Here is a 24,032-nt window from a genome sequence, read left to right as displayed (position 1 = left end):
CGTAAGTTTGATTTGGATTTTATTTGAAAAATCTGAGTGATTCAGTAATTTCTCGCATAGTGTGACATTTGAGACCAGAAAAAAACAATCCTGTCTCAGTAAAACAGTAAATCTTTTAAGTGATGCTACTTTACAATAAAATGCATAAACACAGCAGGATGGATGACTGCACCAAAGGCTGCCCACAGGTACGCAAAAACACCATTCAGCAAATGAGTATGCCTTTAGAGACAAAAAAAAATGGGCTCCACAGTACGATGTGCGCAGTATGATGTCTGTGCTCATTTAGTCTAATTCCTCTATTTGTTTTTCATTTTCAAAGTCCAGACATCATTCCCCTTCCCTTTCAACCGATTTGCCATCTGTCTTTATTGCCTTTATCTTAACTCTCAAGGTTATACAGTGAAATGGCAGCGAGCCTAATGTTTGTGTGTTTACTTCCTAAAGGGCACTGCAGAGTCGGTGTGCTGATTACAGACTCTGCCTCTCTATTTCTTGCTCTGAGCTCACTTCACTCTCATGACCAAGTCAAGGTCGCTCCCATGCTCTCCTCCATACCATCAATCTCAGAGGAAGAAGGAGAGCTTCCTCTCACGCTATTATGTTCCTGTGCCCTTTTTTTTTCTTCTCCTTTCTCCAGCACATGATAAATAGATTCTCCCTCCAAATATCATAACTGCTTCTTCCTCTTTTATTCATCTTAGGAGCATAAACAAACACGAGTTGACAGAATAATCTGTTTTTATACAAAACTCTTTTCCTTTCCAGCTCATAGCTCTCTGTTTAAACCAACACCACTTCTCTTCATTTTTGGAAAACTGTCAGTCATGCTTTTCATTGACTAGAAAGGTTGATATTCTTGATATCACGTGGAAATACACAAACTTCACATGTGCGTCAGATGCACACGGCACACACACAATAAGATTCCTAATAAGAGTGTTTTTGCAAACCAACCACTCCAGCATATTCCACATTTCTGCTGCTTTTGACTTTTTGTGGGATTTTTTTTTAAAAATTTTACACAGAAAATCCCGAAGCCGAGAGTGTAGTTTTTGTTTGTGCATGCTAACCAAATGGCAGAACAATCCATAGGGTGCAGAGACAGCCAGCTTGTAAACTTTTACAGACTCCAACCCTTGCTTTAAACAGAAACACCACTCAGCTCGTATAAATTACAGTGTATAGACACCATCAGTAAATGCCAAAGAAGCCATGTTAAAAGTCCAGCACCCCTGACATACTTGAAGCATGACATTCCACTGCCTTCCTGGCCCGCTTTACCACATGTAAGCAACACAGCATCCATCACTTTGGAAACTTTTTTTTTTTTTCCTCTTTTTCACCCAACAGACACTTTGCATTGACTCACGCTGGGAAACGAGTCTGTCAAGTACATTGTAATGTAAGCAAAATTTGATCACATACCACAAATCACAACAATCTATTCAGTACAAAGAATGGGTGTTACACAAACACACTGATACACAAAGCTAGATTATGTAAGCATGATAATTTAACTGTCAGTATTTATCAGAATGGTTGATGCTGGTCAAGTACACAAAAGGACATCCCTTTGACTTTTTGCCATTTGGCAGAAAGTTTAGTTTCAGGTAGCCACGGCTTCTAAAAACACATTCCTGCTTTATCGCTGTTTCGCCAGGTACCACTGTGGTACCTGGGCGGGGAGTTAAATACATCACAATGTCATTGTGTAACCTTGCAACCACGCCGACATCTGCTTGGTATCAATCAACGCCCTCATCACCGTGACGCTCATCATCATTATCAGACAGATGGCTTTTGAAATGCCGCCTTGAAACACTTTCTGAAGTTTGTTTCCATCTAAACTCATTCTCCCATGGACAAAGACCCTCCCACACACAGTGAAACACACAAACATACCTCAGAAACCGCAGCACTGTCAAATGAGGGGGTACCGAGAAGCAAGTGAGAAACACTTTAGTGCCTTTGGTAGGCTTATAGCCCCTATTTTAAACGACTACATGGCATGTAAGGGTTGTATTTACATATCACAGTAAAACAAAACCTGGGAGTCAATTTGATCAAATTCACCTCAATAGATAGATTTGTTTTGACTGACTGTGAAAATGGACACATTCATTATACATGAGTACATTAATTATGAAAGCACAATGAATCATCTTTTCATTTTTTGAATCCATTTGGAGGTTTTTTCTTGTTTTGTTTTTTAGCATCAGTGCAAACCACAGAATCTCAATCTGCCATGTCTCCCTTTTACAGACTACATGAACACAATGCAACATAACCGATGACTTTAAGAGGGATAAATGAACATGAAAATGTGCACCCTTAACTCCCCTACGGTGATGCCATGGGGGTATTTTGCTGGAATGTATTGGGTCCACTTGTCCCTTTGGACGGAAGAATCATTGCAAATCAGTACAAAGTTGCTCAAAGTGATCACCTTTATCCTATAATGAAACATTCTTGATGGGAGTGGTCTCTTGCAGCAACAGCAATGCACCCGTCTATAGAGCACAAGGGGTCACTGAGTTTAAACTAAAGTGAATTATATGCTCTGTTCTCTACAGTCACCAGATCTCAACCCAACTGAACACCTATGGGGCGCTTTGGACCATGTTGTGGTTGCATACGGAGGCCCAACACCTTACTAGGGCACTTCATGTTTGGTAACTTTAATTTGTCTGTATATAAAGCGAGGCACCACATTGGAGTTTATTTCACCTTAATTTAGCACAATGTTATAGATGAGTTATTTAAGGCAAACACACGGCCTGATTTTAGAGGCTTATGACCACTTTAAATGAAGTTTTGCTTGCTTGTGACTCTTGCTTGCAGAATGTCTCAGCGCAGTGTCCACTTTGACCAAAGATTTAAATTTACCTGGACTTAAAAACTGTGCAGTACATTAAAAACACACAAGTCGTGTCACAGAAATGGTTTAAATTCTGTTTTCCTAACTTATTTCATCATTTTGGACACCAACTCCAAGAGTGGGAACCACTGCTTCAAGAATCAAATTACTGACATAATAATTTCTTGTGTCAAAGTGTTGTTGACTTTGTATTTTCATGGAGACTTTAAAGGATTTCCTATCGATTTAGTGCGTTGTGAGCATTTCTGTAGCCAGCACTCTGAGGCCTTGGGAGGAAATGTAATCTGAAGCACCCTCTACATGCACACCGGACACGCATACCTGGTAGTAGCTTATGTCCATGTTGACACCTACGCTCACGTTTAAACGCCAATAAAAAGATCTTTTTTGCTCAATAAGGACAGATATTAGATTTAGATTTATGTTGGCGTGCAGGTCTACGGCCTCCTAAAGCCTTGACGTCCAGTGCTGAAGTTATCTAAACACGCCATCTCCTTCCCTACGCCTTTGATCCCTGCAGAAATCTGTCAAACACATTTACGGCCAGAGCTAATGTGTTGCAGGCCAGATACAAACTCACCGAGAGGTGAGTCACAGTATGAAGGTCAGCGTAGATTTAGAAACCAAATCTGACACACAAGGGGCTTTGATCTGGACCAAACTGGGCCTTTAAGACCTGACTTTAATTTCTGTATTTCATCCCAGACATCAAGTATGATTCATGTTCGTAGCTACTCTGTTGGACGTAGTTGTTGATTGATTACGTACTGCCAATACCGGACAGGAATCCTCTGTCACAGACGATTCATTTGTATTCTGCGATTCTACAATTCTGCGTAATTTCACGAAAGCACCTGCAGTTTGTGTACAAATAACTGAGCCTATTTGGATTTTGGTTTATTGTAATGTTGCTTTGAAGTTTGTTTCCAGACTGTTTTAATGGCTGACAAATGCTAGCTGACATTTAAATTGATCTGACCCACCTTTGTGTCTGTAACTCTGGTGGTCTAAACTTCAAAGTCCTTGCTCATGGACTGTTATTATTATGACATTATTTTGAATGGTGGCACGGCTTCAGACAGATGGAGTCAGCTGCAGCGCTTGAGCAAAGGCCCATTGCGTGGACACTGAGGTAATCCTAGTTAAATTTCAGCGCAAGACACTCATTGTCGTCAAGACATGCAAACAGGGGCGTTTTCAAAAAACACAAAATGTTAATGTTGAGTTCTCTACCCACACATCTTTCATGCTAAAGGCGCTGCAGCGTTCAATCACCACAACTCAAGCCCTAAGTATTTATGCACATATTGAACACAGGTGCACTTCCCCAGGCAAGAGAGGTGTTGTGCCAGAATATGTTTTATGAGAGATCAACAAACGCCTTTTGGACAAAGAAAACCCACAACTCAGACGTGTTCGAGCAGGCCGACAAGGGGGGGAAGAGATGTGCAAAACTGTAGAAAAACAAAAGCAGTTATTTATTTATTTTTTACTCATTCCTGGAATGTTTTACTGGCCTTTGAGAGAAAACTGCAGGTATTTCTGCGTGCTACCCGAACACATGCAAACACACGCTCATGGCCAGCAGATAGATGATACCGCAACATGTGGTCTTAGGTAACTTCTTCAGCTGTCCCTGTTGAAATATCGTTCCTACAGCTACAATGTGAAGAGGATGGAGGGTGTAAGTACTGTGTGTGTGTGTGTGTGTGTGTGTGTGTGTGTGTGTGTGTGTGTGTGTGTGTGTGAGATGCAAAGAGGCCTCAACACATGGGGAGTTGTGAATCTCCAGCTGCTCTCAATTCTCCCTCATGGGTCCCTTTTGGCAAAGGGTGTAAACCACATGCTAATGCGTACAGCCTCTCAGTTGTGTGTGTGTGTTTCTATCTTGTCAGTATTTCTGCATTGTAGTATGTGTGACATCTGCAGGAAATGAGAGCCATCCTCGTATAGCTGATGAAGACAAAGGGACTGACAGACTCTATAGGCTCACTGAAGCCAAAAAGCTGGAGAATATCCAAACTCTTTTAAAACTTTTCCCCCATTTTTGCCTAAATGGGTGACAATGATAGATGGCTCTGAACTGACACAGCGTCTTGTAAGTAATCTGGGGCGAGGAAACAAAGAGAAAGAAGTTGTGCTTCAAAGACAAAGAGTTAGGTCATATGGCAACAATATAGCACAAACAATAATGCACAAATAATGTGTGTGCACGGCACAGTGTTTAAGATATTGAGATTTTCCCTCAACAAGACCCTGAAACCACACAGAACAGCACAAGCGCTGCATCAGGAATAAATGCGGTTTAAACTGGGAACACTTAAACATTTTCCAATGTGGAGTTGTGGTAGACCCCACACATAACAAGTGCTCTCTCACAATGGCCGTTCGCTAAAGCTCACATGATAACATGAACAATTCGCTCACATTATCTTGGAAGGCTCCGACACTGCTCACTGTACGCACAGAGTTAATACAAGAGACCCCATAGCTGTACAAACATGAGAAGATTAGCAACGATTTTGTTCAGCAAGCTGAATCTGACGTGCGTCTAGTCAGCAGGCAGAGTTTGTAATAGATAAGTGATACATTTTTAGCGTGGATAGATTCAAACACATGGGTGCAGCTTGTCAAGTTCAATAAGCAGAAGAGCAGAGTTTTAGTTCTCACAAGTATCAGGTTCACGTTTCAATCAGCGACTAACACACAAGGCGCTTGCAGTTTATATTAAACACGCAAGTTCCAATTTGGCAGGTTTCCGACGCCCCGTCACGGTAATTCTTCACAAACACTACAGGACAGTTGGGTAAGAGTATAGCAGTGCTATTTAGGAAACCCACTCTGACCATATGGCAAAAGCAAACCGGCCCAGCTGGATCATGCTTAACAAAACAGCAGGATTATTTGAGATCATTACCTGGATCGCAAACCTGCACCACTGCAAATGGAAAATCTCTGTCTCCCTCTAGTGGTCAAATACTCCAGCTGACATGCTCCTTGGACACATAAAGGTCTACGGAGAAACAAAGAAGCAGTAAATTACTCTGACAAATTTATAATTCTGGCCTCAATAAATAAACCAAACACAATGTTCCTACAATTATAATCTCATCAACCAGTGCACTGCCAAACTGCAATCATCATAGCCGTCTAAACCAAGAGTAAATATTTGTCTTTCATACAAAAAAAAAAAACAGATAACTTCTTAACGCAACAATATTTAAACATTTATTTATGAGCTTCAGATCAATATTTTGAATACAGCAGTCAGTAGTTGGAGCACATGCCAATGTTATATCATTATCTCATCAGCAACCAGCAACATATGTTAGCACCCTTCATCTGAAAGTCAATCAGAAAGAAAAAAAAAAAAGCATGATAAAGGATTTCTGAGGTCCCTTTGCAGAGAATGCAGTCTTGGCAATGGTTTTATAGTCTTGTGAGGGATTTATGAAAAGAAATATCAAAAGGATCCTTGGGAAAAAAAAGAAAAAAAACACTTCCTGACAGCACATATTACTCTTAATTTATAAGACTTAATACATACTTATAACATCTACAGTATATAAGACACTATACTAAGACATGAAGGATGGCAATTGAGAGATTAGGTGTCAACAGCCATGTGGCCTTTTGCTTTCTTTGGCTCAAAGAATCATCATCTTCTCTACTGTACTGAACAAAACCTCTTCGTTACTATTGTAAGTATCAAAATAAGCTAAAAAATTAATGCATTGTGAACTGTGGTCATGTTAAATTAATCAGCTTAAATGTGTGTTTCTTAGGATCCCACATCAAGAACACAGAATTCTGGTAAATGAGCAAACCAACCACTAGATGGAGGTATACATTCAGAGATTTGGCAGCCATTTCAGAAGATGAATTTCCCTTATTCCTTCACTGTTTCGTGGTCATACATTTGAGTGCTTCATAACTTATTACTAAGTTCACTTTGATTATCATCATACAGTTAAACAAGTAGCGCTACTTGCAGGAATTAATGTATCACTAAAAAATATAAAGATAACCAATAATATTTGTTACTGTTTATTCCAATATACTGTCAGCTTCCTTTTAAGATTTCAGGCACAGAATTAACATGTAATTATTTACCAGCAGAATTACGAAAGAGGCACATTGTGTTTACAAAAAATACAAGCAAAAATAACTTCTCTTCGTTAAGAGTGGCACAAGTGTACAGAGTGCCCTTATTCAGCTTATTCAAGTATTGGAATGGCCAAAACCGTATTGTAATAAATCTGCACATTGAAAAGACGCTAAATGAGTTTGCATTAGTTGCATAGAATGTTTGTATCAGTTATTTACTTCCCTTTGTTTAGTCCTGCTCAAGTTAAAGCATGCATCTAAGGCCTCGTCCACACGTACACAGGTGTTGTTTAAACTGGTGCTTCCTCCTGTCAACACGAGCACTGTTTAATGAAAAGCTCTGCCCACATGAAAACTGCAGCAGTGTCAGGAGATGCCAAACCAACAGACGGCAACGTAGCTCTGACTCTAAAGCCATGTTGGACAATCAGAAGCCTGGGAAAAACGGGTTCTGGCAGGTTACCAACAATGGTGGATTAAAGAAGGGGGCAGGCGTGGCTCAGGTGGTACAGCGCATTGTCGACCAACAACAAGGTTGATGGCCCTATCCCCCGTACCCCCATTCGCTAAAGTGTCCCTGGGCAAGTTGATCCCAATGGTGGCAGATCTGCTATTTGTGTGTGTGAGTGATGAACACATTAGTTGTGTCACAATTCAGGCCTGCATCCCTCTAAGGCAGCATTCCAAGACTGAATGCATCACAGTGATGTGACGAAAGGTGTCCCATTTCAAAGACTCCTTCAAATGGAAGTAAATGTGTCCTTCTCTTCCAAGGTTGCCAAGGATTCAAAAGGGTGGATTCGTCTTTTTCCACGATTCATTGCACACAGGTTGCATTTCTGACAATTTGGTGGACAAAACAACTGAAGTCTCAGCTTTTGTCCCAGCTGTCAGCTTCGGCTGTCAATGTTGCTAGGTGACAGGTGTTGAGCTGTGGGAAGTCCTTCATAGGCCAAACCATCAAATTTAGAAATGTTTGATTTAATTTTTGCATTTCATGAAGGCCTTCAAGGGATGCAGCCCCTAAATTTAGGCACAGCTATTATGAGGCACTTAGCAGAACCTAGCTAATGTTCAAAAAGCTCCATTTAGGTGCAGAACATTTACCAAGTATACATGTATGGACTAATTTTGATTTCTCTGTTCCTCTATATCCTACATGTAGGGCAACAGTAACTGTACATGTGTCATTAAACATGTATAAAGCGCTGTTAGCAATGTTAGCACCATCAGCCAGAAGGACACAGTGGGAGGGACACTCTACTTCAAAAGGCAGAACACATCGGGGAAAAAAATGTTTTTTGAAAAATGCCAAAGTACATGTGGACAAGGCCTAAACCTCAGCTGTGATCTAATCGCATTTAGCCTAGATCACAGTCAAATAACAGAAATTCACTAGCCTGCATGTGAGTTTACAAAAATATTTGTTTCTGACTGTAAGGTCGGTGATCGGAGCCATGTATGTGCACGAGGCTTAAATTAGAAGGTCAAAATTCAGAGGTCAAAGTTAGTTGTCAGCAAGCCACGTTCCATCTGCCTGTTGAAGACGTTGTGTTGGAGGCCTGGTGTGCTCAGTACGGCTCCATCTTGATCCTTCTGTACAAGCAGCAGGTGAACACCATCCCGCAGATCTGAAAACAGGAAGTGTTAGGTCAAAGAGTGCGGCTCAGTCACCATGGAAGACTGCAGGAAGCCTGAATGCTACGGGCTGCAGGGTAGAGAAGGGTTAAAGGCTAAGAGGTTAAGACAACGCTGGAAGATATGCAACTGGTTACTATGGGGATGTCAGGAGTCAAGCAGCCTTTATTGCAGCACCATGTGTCAACACAGACTGGCATAAACAGCAACAAAACGAAGCTGCGGGTGACGTGAAAAAGCAGATTCATGCATAAATATTAATCTTAGAATTCTTAGTTTTCTTCAGAGCTAAAGGTCTCCAAACTAAAATTAACTCTGCATCCAGTGTACATGACTTCTACTTACATTTAGAATTGGAAATGGAATTTATCCAGTATTTGCTTCTGTTTGTATTGTATTAGACCACAAGGGCATCAGCAACAGAAACTCTCATGTTGTGTGTACTAGCTCCCCAAAGAAAACCACATTAACAAACATAATAACTTTTTTTGAGAAAAGTTACACTCAACTACTGAAGACAAGTGGTTTTTAGCAAGAAATATCTTGCTAGAGTGTGGGTTCAAAACTGCAGCCTTCAATTTATGTTGATGTAATAAAAGAAAGTATTCCAATATGAAGGTCCTATAAACAAAAAAAACGTGTATGAATGCTGTAAAATTAAGTGATGCCATTTTTTCAAATTCATCTTTCCACATCTCTACATTTATACATAAGCATGATCAGATACTGTCATCGTTTGACACTCAGGTGAGCTCATAGTTGTACGTAGAACCATAAAGAACCGACATGATATGATTTGTAGAAGCACCACTACATGTGACGACAGAAACAGAAAAGGTCTGAAAACAAAGTTGGAGCAGCAGGAGCAGACATTGACTGTAGCCACTGGCCTACTAGGCTTGATGGATTCACGGGCAAATGCCCAGATTCCATCTCTGAGTCTCTAAAAGCCCTCTGAGAAAGGCTTATCAAGTGAGTAGGCATTGTGTATTGACTCATCACTTTCTGTCTCTGAGCAAGTTCCACAATTTTTCTCTCTCTTCTCAACCACCAGTGGCAGGCATGTAGAAGCACAGAGGATGACTGACGTTTTGGCTCACAGGTGGAAAGGTGAAACAATACGCCTCTGTGATTTTTTTGTTTGCCCGACGCCTAATTTAGGAAGACAGGAGATATTAAAAACTATGATGTAACAGCGTTAAAAGAAATCTAGACCGACACATGTCATCTAGCTGGATGGCAGAATTCTATATCTGGACAACATAAATAACTGTGTCTCTATTCAAGAATGTTCTGGTAGATTCATCTATTTTAGATTTCAAGTAACTATAGCAACAGCACTAATGATCTTCCTGAACGGTAATGTGATGGAGGTTTTGGTATGAAAAAAAAAAAAGGTAAACATAAGACTTGTATGGCGCATTATCTTTCAATTTCAGTACTTTTATTAAACTTAGGTTATGCAACTTCTCCTGCTTTCAACTTTTGTAAAGATCGGAATCAAATTTTTGATAAAAATTATCTAAAATTTGCATACTATATCCACCTCCACACCCAGTTGTCCTCTCTCTAAAAATAAAATGAAGCTTAACAATAAGCTTCAGGAATGTACAGCAAAACCTAGCTATATATGATATACATACATTTCACTGAAGCCTTTTTTCTTTTCCTGCCATCGCAGGTACTTTACAGAATGAAGCAGTGCTGTGTCAAGATTCAGATCATGGCTCTTGCAAACCACAGCACTGTGCACAAGCAGCTCACTTGTGATTAATCAAGCCATTCTCAGGATGTGCTTGACCTTTCTCAAGTTGTCACAGCCTTATCACCCGCAACAGCCCATTATCATTACATGCATAGCAACAATCTGTAATATACAGCCAAAGCCAGGCAGCTGCAAGCTTCACACAGTGCAAAGATCGCGTAAGAACGTGTACATGTTCATTCAGTATACATGCAGACTGTAGATTTCACGTTTAGCACGTAGCAGGCAGTAACACAATGACAAATGTGCAGTAAAATATCAAATATCCACAATGCCCTCCAACCTTTTCTCTCCATTTGATTAAACCACCAAGGCACTCTAGAGCCAAATTACAATGCACCAAAGGCCTCTTCCTCTTCTTTATAGAGTAGATAGATAAAGCAGGCTGTCAAGAGCGCCCCGGCCAGCTACAGCAACACCAAACACACACATGAAGACATACAGTACAACGTATAAAAGACAGATTAGTGTGGCACAGGACAAATACATATAGTTAATGCAATAGGTATAAAAACTACAGCTAATGTAACGCACATTTAAACAGACATAAAAGTTCAGTCAGTATGACAGAGAAGAAAGTACACAACATCAAGACAGACTGGACGAGACATGAAGGCTACCGCACAAAAAGAAAGCAAATATTTGCTTTGATTTATTCAGAAAGTGTTTAATGACACTAATAAGAGTCACATAACACTTTAATGTTCAGTCCCTTCAGATCATTTGGAGATGAAAAACAATGATTGCGATGCAGCAACAGCAAATGGAAAGCGTTGTTCTAAAATTCCTTTCTCAGCGGCAGAAAGCATCGCAGAGATTATACGACTGGTCAGCTCTCATCTTTTGCTGTTGCAAGTCTCGATAATTATGGTAGAAAGATTCTGGCCTCATGTCTTTTTTATTCTAAGTTCCCTGGTGCCTAATTAAAGCTGAGCAAAATGGTGGCCATTGAAGGGCCTAACAGTCCAGAAATACCGAAACAATCAGGTTTGTTTCGTCTCAGCTTTCCTTTTAGTTACTTACACAGAAGTGCAAAGCCACATTGTGCAAGGGTTGCCAGCCTGCAAAAAATATACAGTATAAATATATATTTATCTGCGAGGCTTAAAAGCTTGAGTCCATCTCAGACTGGGACAAATCAAATAACAGGAATGAGCAAAATCAGATAATGATGACAGAAAGGCTTGGATGGGATGAAAAGAAGTGTCCATTTAGAGGTTGTTGAGCTGCCATGGTTCATTTTCAGAAATGGAAAGATTAAAAACCCATCTGCCTGGGTTTTGTAAGGTTCTATTCAACAAAGGGCAGCATTTCATTTACAAAGGAAGGAGCAGCTTCTCATTTATGATAAAATAATACTTTTAGGACAGATTACTCAGCATGAAGACAGCAGGACTGTGGTCTGCTTCTTCAGCTACTGTCTGAACTACGCATCGTGTTGTACGTACCTGCAGGCAGGCTACTCCTATGCCCACGGCACCGATGACCAGGAGGTGGTCCGCCAGGAACTGCTCCAGTTTAGTTATGCAACCACCCTGCAGGAGTAAAAAGTTAGGCGTCACATTATAGACAAAACATATCAGATCAGATCGCACACTCTTAAAAGCTCACTTCCTCTGTAATACTGCATGGCGAATATCTACATATCTGCAGCAAACAAGAGCACATGCTGCAGGAAATGTGTGGGTTTATTAAAGCTCGGCTACCTAGCCTATTTATCTTAAGTACATTTTCACGTGATGCAGGCAGCACATTGTGAGTGATAAGAGGGGAAAGTGAAGGGTTTGGCACAAGAAGGTGGGAAAACATCCTCTGTGCAGCATGGATAAGCATTCAAAACCTCATTGTTTATTCATTCATTCGATCAGAGTAAAGTTTCAAACTACTCTTGCTTTCCTGTGTTTCTTTCTATTTTGTTTTAGGAAGTGAAACATCAGGACAAGGGAAAATCTCTTTAGTAGTCCAGTGACATTGTTTTATATCAGCGAGCGAAGTCCAGTAAACACTTTGGTCTTAAAATATTGTTGAACTTAAATGTATTTGGTGTCCTCTCATGTATTTTAGCAAACTGAATCTAAAAAAGGAATTAAATGAATTTCAAATTTAAAAAGGGGACACAAGATCTCTTAAATTAATACCTCCATATTTATATTATTATATGTTAAAGTAATCATTAAAGAGATTGTTAAAAGGCAGCACTTCAACCTTCCAAGCATCATCTTTAACCTTTAGAATAGAGCTGTCCACTGTATACTGGTACAAATCCTCCCATTAATAGAATTTGTCATCTTGAGGACTTTTGGATTCAATAAAAAGTTGAAGATAAAGTTGTGTAATGATGTGTTTGCATTGGGGGTGTAACGACACATGTATTGTATTTGTAACAAATAATTTCAGTGCTGGCTTTTTGGTTTAGCACACTTGTGTACCAAACAAACCAATCATTGTTCACGTAGAGCTTTTTTTGTGGGTACGGAACTCAATTTGAAACTGTGCAATCATGCTTACAAACAAAACAAACAAAGCTGAGAAAAAGCCTGAGGAAGGCCTCATGATGAACAAGTCATCTTTCTTGTTGTAGAGTGTTTTGTCTGCAACAAATAAGATGGCATTTGGATGAGGAAAAGCACATGTGCACCCTGAACAAGCGGACAAGATTGTTTGGCTTTGACCATTGCCAACAAACAGTGATTGGTAATGTAACTCCCTCCATCTTCTCTGTGTCTCTGGGGTCTTATCTGTCGTCTATGATCACAAAGCCTTTCATTTGATATCTATATCTCTGGAATGGATACGGGTAGTGACTTACTTTATAAACGGTCCTGTCATAACAAGATGTAACTTGTTCTTATAATCATTCAGCAGTTCGATAATCCATCAAGGAACCACTGTTATATTGGAACACTTCCAAAAAAAAACTCTAAAAGTGATAACTGTAAACTATTTTGTCTAAACCTGTAGTAGAAATGTTAACACATTCGATGTGATACTTGCCCAAGAGTTAGGCTGAAAATGGTTGCTGTCATTTAGCTATTTTCCACAAGTGTGTAATCCACTGACCTCCACCTTGTAGATGTTGGAGGGGTGGTCTCTCCTGCCACAGTGAGGGGTGATGGTCTTACAGCAGCTGTCAGGCACCACCCGGCCGTCTGCCTGCCCTAATGACACGTACACGCTCTGCGTCCAGTCATTGTAGTTGTTGCTGCCACAGCACTTGAACTGGAGAGGCAGAAAGAGGAAACTGACGGTTTCATGATGTCACAGCACCTTAACAAAAGCCCACATCCCTCCTTTGGATTGTAATATGTTCTCCGATTTTGTGGTTTAATGTATTATTAAGCTAAGACCACTTTCTGACTTTAATATTAAGTAAACTGTCTGCAAACATTCTTTTCCCTTATTTTAGCTCTTGCTATTTCACTTGTCACTTTTGGAACGATGTTGTTGTTGTGTAATCCCTAACGAAAAACAATAAGAAATGTCTTCTACTGCCTCTCAGCATACTTTTAAACTACATCATATATCACAACTACAGACTGAGTAATGAAAAATAAATGTGTGACGACTACACATACACTTGACCATGCTTACTGAAAAGGGCACTACATATACAACACACAGGATGATTGTGTAAATATATTCCATACATCCTGCTGGAGTCTGTCCACAGCTAATGTGATAGCCTGCTTCCCTGGCTGAGCGTAGTTCTCTGTCATAGTGTGGTTGAGATGCTGCTTCAGCTCCTCACTCAGCTGGAAATGAAGAACAAAGAGAGAGACAGCAGATAAACACAGCGAGAAACAGTGTCTTTGAGGCAGAGATGGTGGGATGGCTTAGGGCGGGTGTAGTTTTTAGGAGGGAGGAAAAAAAATTTATTTTGTAACCACAACACAAGCTGTCTAATTTATTATCACATATGGAACACATCAAGTACACACAGAACAGGGCTGCGAAAAATCATAGGAGCAAAGACTATAAAAGGGAGTGTTGAAGTGAGTGGGAGGATTAAGGCATGATAGTCAGGTAACATCTACCGTGCATCTGTGAGTGCTGTGCAAAGGAGGAGGAACAGCACATTGTAAGAAATAGACTATAAATATAACCTTTGATGTCTGTATAAATTTGTGTGCATGTACACACACTGTCTGACTTTAACCTTAACCCTAAATACTACTTGTCTATCTATTACCCTTACCATAACTTTAAGCTAACCTTAAAACAGGTTCTCACCTTAGAACTTCAAGGTTTACACCATAAACTGTCTTCTTTTCCCATATTGTGACAGTTTGAAGAGATTTAGGTCCTCACAAAATGAGTAATACCCACAAACACACACACACACAGTAGAGACAACAGAGAGATGATGAGAACCCTTATCTTTCAAGTGATTCTATCCTGTTCTGAACCCTTTCCATTATAATAAATCTCTAAGCTTGCACACAGATAACATTGTGTTCTTCACAGTTGTAGCTGACTGACAGGCAGATGTTTGGGAGATAACAGGACGCTAAGAACTGTGCACTGGATAAACTCCAGTCAGCCAGGTCGACGGAGGAGGCTCCCGTAAGTTGCTGTGTTGTGAAACCTTTAAAACTGTCCGGCCCAGTCGCACACTCTGTCTCGTGGTTGTTTTTGCTTGATAAGGTTTGTTTTTTGTACTTTTAGCATCAAGTATTTTGTACTCCATTGATTTTCCTATAGACTGTGAACCCTTTATGTAAATACTTTAGGAACTTAAAAAAAAAAAAAAAGATTAAAACCTGCTAACTGCACTATAAAATGTTTCCTTTTCTGCTTTTACACATTACAAAAGGATAAACATTTTATTTTCTATGCAGAAATGCTGCTTATTTGCAATATTTCACTGTCACGTATAACATTTCAAGTTCATGTACAATATGTCATCATCATGTGACATTAGTTACAACCTCAGTGTCGTTGCCAGCATTACTTTTTACTTTTCTGTTCTAGTCTTATTTTAGCGTACTTATTTTATTTTCCTTAATGCATCCTATCTACTATGTTGTCATTTTGTTTTTTCGGAGGAATATCTTGCAGAAGAAGAAGAAGCCATAAACACCAGCCTCACTACACATAAGGAAAATGAAGCAACATCAAGGTGGGCCAAAAAGATGTCAAGCAAGTGCACTTGAGAATAAACAAAAAACACTCTGTATATTTTTAGCCTTTGGCTTACTTTCGTACTGCTATCATAATTGAGCATGCTTAAACTTCTCTTCACTGCAGAGCTTTGGCTATTTTGCAGGTGTTGCTCTTCCAAGCACCCAGAAGGGGGACAAAAAAAACAAAACAACTGACATTCAAAGAAGCAATCAGAACATTCTCTAAGCAAAGCTACCCATAAATAATATTTTAAAGAAATATGTCTTTTTTGGCTTTAAGTTCAACAACTGCAAATGCTTGAGCAGCTTGGATCTTAACTGTAGAGCACCACTAAACTACAGGAAGATACAGAGCAGAGATCACTTACCCTCTGGTAGTACACGTATGCCAGCACTCCAGCCACAAGTTCAATCAAGAAGATCAACAGCAGGAAAAAGAAATACTGTGGATGAGAAATAGGACAGAAGGAAAGAAATGAAGGGAGAAATTCAACATACTTGAGCTTTCAATTCATCCAGATATTTCAGCTTCAGAATCATCAGCACAGTTGTTGCCTGAACTAACTCGTCGCTAACTCAAGTTGTGATGGCTCAATATAAACTTCCATCAACTGTCATTGTCCCGCATCTGTCACGTCCAACACAGATGGCAATGCTGCATGAAGTGAGACAACCAGAAAGCAATTTGACAGGCTGGAGAATCGGATTTCTCGCAGGCATCTTTTAAGGAGTTCTCCACACAGATTGCGACTGATTCCATTATCTGTCGTAATCAACTTCGAAACCCCATCTCGGCTAAAACAAAAGGAAGGTGATTTAATAATTAACCGTCATCACAGCATAAACATCATTTGTATTCAAGAAAAAAACAAGAAATCAGACATCAGATTAGTGTAATTAACAGCTCTAAATCCATACCTTAGCAGCTAAAAATAAAGCTGTCAACCAAAAACAAACAATAGTTGTTGTAATTGTAAGCTTCATCCTTAATGACAGGCACTATTGTGTGTGCTGAAATGTAGAGCGTAGTTATGTAAACTATGGAGCAAACACATTGCCTACACATACAGTGCTCTGACAGCGCGTTGCGACTCAACCTAGAGACCATCACAACGACACGCTACGCTCCAATCCATTAGCGCTATTATTTACAGGAGCAGGCAGTAACATGAAAAAGATGAAAATGGCTGAAAAATGAGAAAAACGCCCCAAAAGACCCACAAAGCCTCAGAGCAGGCAGACGTTCTGATCCAGGAGTATTACGATTATGTAAGTACTTATGGGTCAGACAACACCCATCTTATATAAAAGATAAATAAAGTCTGATTGATTGGTTAATTGATTGATGTTTGCACTCGGCCTTCATTTTGATCCCAACTACATGCTTGTAAAGTTTTGTGAGTGAGTCTTGCATAGTTGCGACACTATTGAGTTGACAAAATCTACCCGGAGAGATTCAGACAAACACATCAACACCTGCTAAAGTGCTTCAAACTGCCTTTGTGGTGGTTCTCCCTGCAGCAGGTGTGGACTCTCCAGCACCACAGTTTGCCACTGTGACAGATCAACACACACAAACTCGCAAGGTGAACACAATAACATTCACGCCGTCACAGCTGGTTATAACACAAGCTTTTTATTGTTCATAAAATGCCCATCACAGACATGGCCTGTACCAACAAACACAACAAGACTGTCACCACAGCATCACTGCTACTTCACTTAAAACTATTGCACAACGTACCAAACAAAGTGATGGCAAACTATTCGTAACAAATGGCTGCAGGGCAACAATCATGTTTGAACACACTTAAACAGTCTGTTTTGTGGTTATCACAGTAATAGTGTCATGCAGAAACACAGCCTGCTGTGTATCTCTTGGTTACAAGATTTCATAAAACACTCCATCCTCTGTGTGCCTGCTGCCCACACAAAATGCTAACCTCGCCCCTTCTTTACTCACACTTACTGTTCATGCTATCATCAGTCATTAATCTCCCAAAACGAATCTCTAAATAGCGCATCTATGCAGTTGATAGTGTACCAAACTGCACCTCAGATTTAAAACGTCTACACATCCGCCTATTCACTCCTGCGAGCCCCTTTTTCTCTCCTATTGCTCCATCCATCAGCAGTAGATAGACAGACCTATAAATAGTCCTGCGGCAGTGAACGTTCACCTCCCGCCTGCTTCTTTCCCACTGGGCCCTGTCTCTGTAAAATAATGAGGACAGCAAGGTCCGCGTCAGAGCCATTTGTCAGCATCTACTGATCGACCTTAGCCCTGGTTTAGTACAGATGAGTTCCATGTTGTGTCGTGCAGGTGTTATGCAATTATTATGACGAGAAATCAAACTTTGCTGGACATGTGGGCGAGCATCTAGCCTTTCAGAGTGGACCTGACGATCTTGGACCGCTAACCAGTAGACCGGACCATCAGCATTGTTATTATTACATAACGGATGACATAGTGTGTCTGGTGTACACTGGACGGTAGAAATACTGCACAGCCATGCAACACGTGATAAAAACATAAAACCAGCCCTTCTATATTGAAATGTTTGTTTTCAATGTATTGAAACTAATTTGTACCTTGATTTAAAAGCCTCTACAAGTGGTATGACTTAGGACACCCCTTTAGTCCTGGCAGTGTGACTCATGTTCACTGATGCGTATCTTGTATTATTTCTGGCAAATTAAAAGTCGAAAAGTATAAAAATTCTTATATGCAAGCTGTAAGAATATATGAATACAATACTGTAATATGTATTGTGAAATTAAGAAGTAGACAGATTTTGTTTTTTGCAAATGCACAACAGGGCTTAACAATTAAATGACGTCAAATCAAAACCACATTTTGAAATAATGCAATTAGCAAAGGCTGCAATTTAGGATATATGTTGTGCAGCACACAAGAGTTTAAACCGTCTCGTCAGGGGTTTTAGAAATTCATGTTGTCATCCACGTGTGACAGTTGATGGTATCTCATGTGGTAGCGCTTCATCAAATGATTTAAATCTTCAACAGAGTACATTGGACTGAAGCTTGACTTTTAAAAACTATATCACAACTCAAATCGCAATTAGATATTTTTACTAAATCAATCAGCTCCAGTGCAAACCAAATATGGCAGTGCTCTTTACAAAAAAAAAAACACAACACACACTCCAATAGATTCCCAGTAAAAATGCAGTGTTCTGTCACTGGCCACTGTTTGTCTGCTTGCTGCTTCTTATTGTGGAATTAATTGGGTGACTCAATAGCCAAATGGTTATGGTGCATACCACACTGGCAAAAATCCCCAGAGTTCCTGGTCTGTCTCCCAGTTGGCTGGATCTGTACTTTGCAGAATTTATTTCTCTACTTTGCAAAATATGGTGAAAAATATCTTCTTGAGAATAAACTGCTACCTGGACTTTCGCAGTTTAAGAAAACTTAGAATTGGCATAAATTGTTACCCGTTTAACAAGCAGGTTTGTCTGTTAATAAAATCTTTGATTTTGTAACGGCATAAAAAAAGAGTTTTTAACCAAGTGAGTCATAATTACCCTTCACCCCCCTACACATGTGACTAGGTACATAAAGTACTATATAATCTACCCACACCCACATATCTACCCCAACTACAAGTAAAGGCAGGGACCTCAGCAGGATCCCCGTTAGTCTCTTGTCTCTCAAGTCTCACCGTGGATAGACAGCTTCTCTGTTCCCGGATGACAGCACAACAGCCCAAAAAGCCCGTAACAACCACCAGGCTGCCAGCCAGGATGAGGATATATGCCGAGACAGCAAACGTGCTGGAGGCCAGCAGACTCAGGTAGTCGCTCTTCTCCACAAGTGTCCAGACTCCTACACCCAAGACAGCAGCTCCACCCATCTGGAAAAGAAAGGGGGAGAAGAGGAGAGGAGGTGGTGGGTGAGGTGAGAACGATATCAGTGTATAAAGGTAAAGAGCAAGATTATGACTGGAGCTAAAGTTTACAAAGGTAAAAAAGTGTATATGCATAAACACATAATCATGAGTCATAAAATGGGAAAAAGGTGGCGATATGGCTTGAGCAGAGAAAGGGAATATGTGTGTGTCATGTCAGTTTAATTACAAAGAAATAAAAGACCATCAATGCAAAAAAAGACAAACATAGCCCTTTTTGTACATGAAATGACACATAGGAAGTGAGTTCAATGCTGCGAGCTGAGTCAGAGTTAAAAGCAGCATAACAGGGCGGTGGAAGGGTGAGAAAAGGAGCATAAAAGAGGCTTGAGAGGAAACAGAAAGAGAAAAAAGAGAAAGTGGCCGAACATAATAAATAACAGCCACAGGAGCAGTGAGACCACAGAGATCTGATCAGGACATGACGACCACTTCCTAACAAACAATCCTGAATGAGCGACCCGGGGTGGCGACCAGATCTGTTCTTCTCATCTCATGAGTTGCGCAAGCGGACAAATAGGAAATGCCAAAGAGTGTGTCTCCCCCTTCATCCTCCCATCCATTTCCGTCAAAAGCAAGAGCCTCTTAGTCACAGCAACACATGCCCATCCAAGGAGGCACTACTTGGATATATACAGGGCAAGAAAAGAGACGACTCTTCTCAAACTAGAATATACTTTCACTTTATGTTCAACAAGGAAGTACACTGAATTAAAATTAACTGACATGTCTCTGAAATGTTTTAAAGTGGGCTGCCAAGCAAGGGCCAATACTTTCCCAGTTCGGATCTGGCTGGGAATCTTTATGAATCTTTCTTCTGTAATGTCTTTACTACAGTTGTTCACATGAAAGATTAAATATATATATAAAAGTCAGTATCAACAACCAAAATCCCAAACTAGCATGGGTGCCTAATCCAACCCACTGCATCCTTACCAAAGTGTATAGTTGTACAAACTTTATCAGTATTTATAAGATGCAGTGTTCATTATTTTCTCTTATTCAGTCACAGCAGGGCACTAAATGTTTTGTAGTCTGACAAAAAAAAAAAAAAAACAACAAACACTGATATGCAATCCACATTTTGCATGATTACAGATTTAATATTTAACTAGATGACAAGCTAAAAGTTTTGTCTCATCAAAGAAAAAAGTAGATGAAAAGAGACTATATAATGTTTTTAGATTGCATACAAACAAATCAACTTGCAGTCAGTTCAAATTGAAAAAGGCTGCTGACTGGCATGTTATCAGTATCATAAGAAACAAATTATGAGGACAGCAGAGGTCAGAGCGGCACGGCCCTGACAAAAGATGTACTGCTTCCAAGATTGATGCATGTTGTGATGGTGCAGTGGGAGGGGGAGATGGTGTGAGGAAAATATGAAGAATTGCCCGACAGAGGAGAGGGATACAGTGTTTCCTCAAGAGGTGAGTTGTAAGGGGGTGACAGAGCATTAACTGAAGCCTAAAGATAACACTCGATCCCTTTTCTCTCTTTAACCTCTCCCACACACAGATTTTTCTCTTGACTCAAAATCCTTTCTTTGACTGTGTCTCAGACTTTGAAAATGCTTCCAAGTGAGCCAAGACACTGCACAGGAGCTTTAAGAGCATACGGCTTTAACAGCGAACTGCAGTAACAGAGTGTGGTGCCAGAGAGCAGGTTTGATGCACGGTTCCCCATCGTACACTGACAAGCCCTAAATAATCCATGACTCACTTTGGGCCGAGCCCATAGCTCAGCCTTTTAAGACTTAAAACTCTCCTTTATCCTCTGTCTGTTCCTATGTGACTCTTTACTCTAATGTCTATTAACCTAGAGTTTTAAAGGTGCACTATTTAGGATTAACATTCAAAAATGAACTAAAACTACCAACAGAAGGGGCAGCATAGTTCAACAGAGTTGTGTTTTTTGTGTCCACCCCTCTCATGAGAAAAAATTATATGTTTCTCCCCAAGGTCTTTGGTCCTTCCTATTGCTGAAACTTTGACAGCCGGTGGACACAACACTAACTTAAGCCTTGATTGTACTCCCTTGGGATGTGTAATAGATGCTTACTTTTTTTTAAAGATTATTTTTCTGGCGTTTTTGCCTTTATTAGTCAGGACAGTGAGAGAGTGAGACAGGAAAGAGGGGGGGAAGAATGGGGAGAGACCTTGCAGCAAACTGTCGCGAGCGGGAGTTGAACTCACAAACGCCGCGCCGTGGAACTATAGCCCCTGTTCATGGGTCGCTCGCTCAACCAGATGAGCTATAGGGGCGCCCATAGATGCATACTTGAAGGAGTTTGCAGACAGGACTTAGTTACGTTCATGCACAGTAGGTCATATCAACATATTTTGCACACTTCACTGCCCCTGTAGTGTAGTCGCCACTGGGACGGTCAGTGGGTAGGGGACTTCTATGAAGGTGCCCATATGGACGCTCCTAAACTTAAGGAGATCGTAAAATTTACTTGGGCCCAAATGGACCCTCACGTACTCACAAACATTGAAACTGTAAGGCCAGTGTTTTACTTTCCACATCATGCGTATACTATCTACTCATTGACTCGTACACTATCACCTCTTGAGATACAAAGTGGTATTGTGAGATGAAAAGGGGCAGGGCTCGCTGGTTAGCATGCTAACTTCAGTAGCTATCTCTGCAACACAACACATAGATAAACCTTTACTGATCCCTTTGTCAAAACAGGTGCACAACGCATTTCACTGCGCGTTATACCATCCTTGAAACTTTCATGCCAATCATTTTTGGTCACTTTTGACAGGTCTGAACCAAAAGACGTCCATATTGTACATTTAAAAGAGCATTTAAACAATACTACTGTGTGTAAAGCATAAAATTGTGATTTCCATTCACAAAACAGCCAAGTGGCAACGAAAACCTTACACCAAATGATTGCTTGCTATCTGGCACTTACCCAGAAGAGGAAGTTGAAAACAAAAAGCATGTACTTCAGACACACAGTCAGCCAGTCTTCCTGGTCTTCTTTATAAACTGCCGACATCTTCTTTCCTTCGATTCAGCTCTGAATGTGCAGATTTGCGGCGTTCCTGAACAAACACAAAGGATAATAGGACATTTAAAGCTATTAACGTTAATGTAGTTAAGCAAAAGTAGTCTGCAAAATGAAATTGTAGACTTGTAGTTAAAAACATACATATGCTCATTCGCCGACCACACCTTCTCCCTACCTTTCCTATCTCTCTCCACTTACCTCAACCACAAAGGCCATAAAAAAAAACACTTAAAAAAACAACATATGTGTTCCTGCGTAACAGAGATAAGGTATAGTAAAGGAGTGGATGATTGATGAAACACACACTGTCCTGACAGAACTTCATTTCCCCCCACAGCAGAAGCAAAATAAAACAATCAATACATGACAAAATATCTGTGGAACAAAGTGATAAACTGACTGCTTACAAAGTACGATTTATAAGATAGTGTGGATTCCTCACATGACAACAAATATAATGCGCCATAGCAGGCAGGCATCTGAGGGAACAGACAATGAAATGGAATAAGAGAATAACACAAACGCAGACACTACCAGGTAACTCGAGTAGTCTAAATTACTCAGGCAGAGCAGACATAATAGCATCAAAGCCCAGCTTATTATGACATTTGACAGCTCTGCAGAAAATCTGTGCCACAGCAAGTGAGAGTAATCAGAGCAATTATGTTTACCGAAGGGATGCAGCTGCCTGTCAGCATCATGACATCTCAGCAGCAACATCAAGTCATTTTTCAGCAGTTTGCACGCTCACCAAGTCAAATCAGCTATAAAACAAAGTTACTCAAGTATTGTTCTCACATTTGCCCTCCTCCAAGTTGCACACAACTCCCAGCTGATCACACAGTAGTATCAAGTAACCCTCTCAAAGTGCCTCTGGGTGTAACTGAAAAAAAAACAAAACATGAATCACACTAAGAAGCTGAAGCCACATTTCTGTCTCTACGCTGCAATGTTTAATTTTAAATATTTTCAAACTGAACTCTGTCTGCTATGCTTTAATTATCAAATAGTCGGAATACATCCGACTGTTAGTGATGCAGCATCCAAGTGGACAATACTATCGCCTCTTGTTACATCACAAACCACATTTTTTCATTATTCATAGCACTGAACAGACCATAAACCTCTGAATCATTAATTGAGCTTACAGCTTCAGTTCTGTAAATATGAGGCCATGGGCTGAGAAGCACTCAGACCCATAAAATTGATCTATACATTATCCTTCAGTGGAAAGGAAATAGTGCAGGTTGTGGTGTCTGTCAGCCAGGGACACATCTAAAACTGTAAATCATGTTTATCCGTGAGGAAAAAGTGGTGAATTAATCATTTGTTTTGTGGGGGAAGGGGTGCTGGATTAATCATGATACCTAACCGGGCTTAACATCAGTGAGCTACACGCAGAAGCTCGCAGCAAGTTTACAAACTAAGAACCATTTTAGTTGTGTAACATTTTGGCTATATTTGCCAGAATTCTGAGATGTTGTACCTGACGTTACAATAAACAATGGAAGGAAATGGGAGTTCATCAAATCATGCTGTATAAAGTTTCACTGAGGCGCCGT

General features: G+C 40.3%; 1 protein-coding gene across 1 annotated transcript; it reads right to left on the bottom strand.

Annotated features, from left to right (window-relative positions):
- Positions 1-7,611: 7,611 nt before the first annotated feature.
- LOC103358496 (tetraspanin-11-like) lies at positions 7,612-22,489 on the bottom strand. Its single transcript, XM_008283495.1, has 7 exons — positions 22,372-22,489; positions 19,200-19,391; positions 15,883-15,957; positions 14,039-14,143; positions 13,452-13,610; positions 11,840-11,926; positions 7,612-8,619 (listed from the first exon to the last, which is right to left on the bottom strand). Exons 1-7 carry the CDS (start codon positions 22,456-22,458, stop codon positions 8,560-8,562), a joined length of 765 nt encoding a protein of 254 aa, XP_008281717.1. The 5' UTR covers positions 22,459-22,489; the 3' UTR covers positions 7,612-8,559.
- Positions 22,490-24,032: the final 1,543 nt, after the last annotated feature.

Source organism: Stegastes partitus, unplaced genomic scaffold (genome assembly GCF_000690725.1).
Source record: "Stegastes partitus isolate 25-593 unplaced genomic scaffold, Stegastes_partitus-1.0.2 Scaffold315, whole genome shotgun sequence".
NCBI lineage: Eukaryota > Metazoa > Chordata > Actinopteri > Pomacentridae > Stegastes > Stegastes partitus.
The sequence above is the reverse complement of the archived record's forward strand: the minus strand, read 5'-3'. Positions and strand labels throughout refer to the sequence as shown.

What these genes read in the sequence shown, in the direction of transcription:
- LOC103358496 (XM_008283495.1), bottom strand. Translation starts at nt 22,458, where the DNA reads ATGTCGGCAGTTTATAAAGAAGACCAGGAAGACTGGCTGACTGTGTGT. An exon ending in AGAGAAGCTGTCTATCCACG is followed by an intron (nt 15,958 to 19,199) that starts GTGAGACTTGAG and finishes TCTCATCCACAG; the next exon opens with TATTTCTTTTTCCTGCTGTT. An exon ending in CCAACATCTACAAGGTGGAG is followed by an intron (nt 11,927 to 13,451) that starts GTCAGTGGATTA and finishes TTACTCCTGCAG; the next exon opens with GGTGGTTGCATAACTAAACT.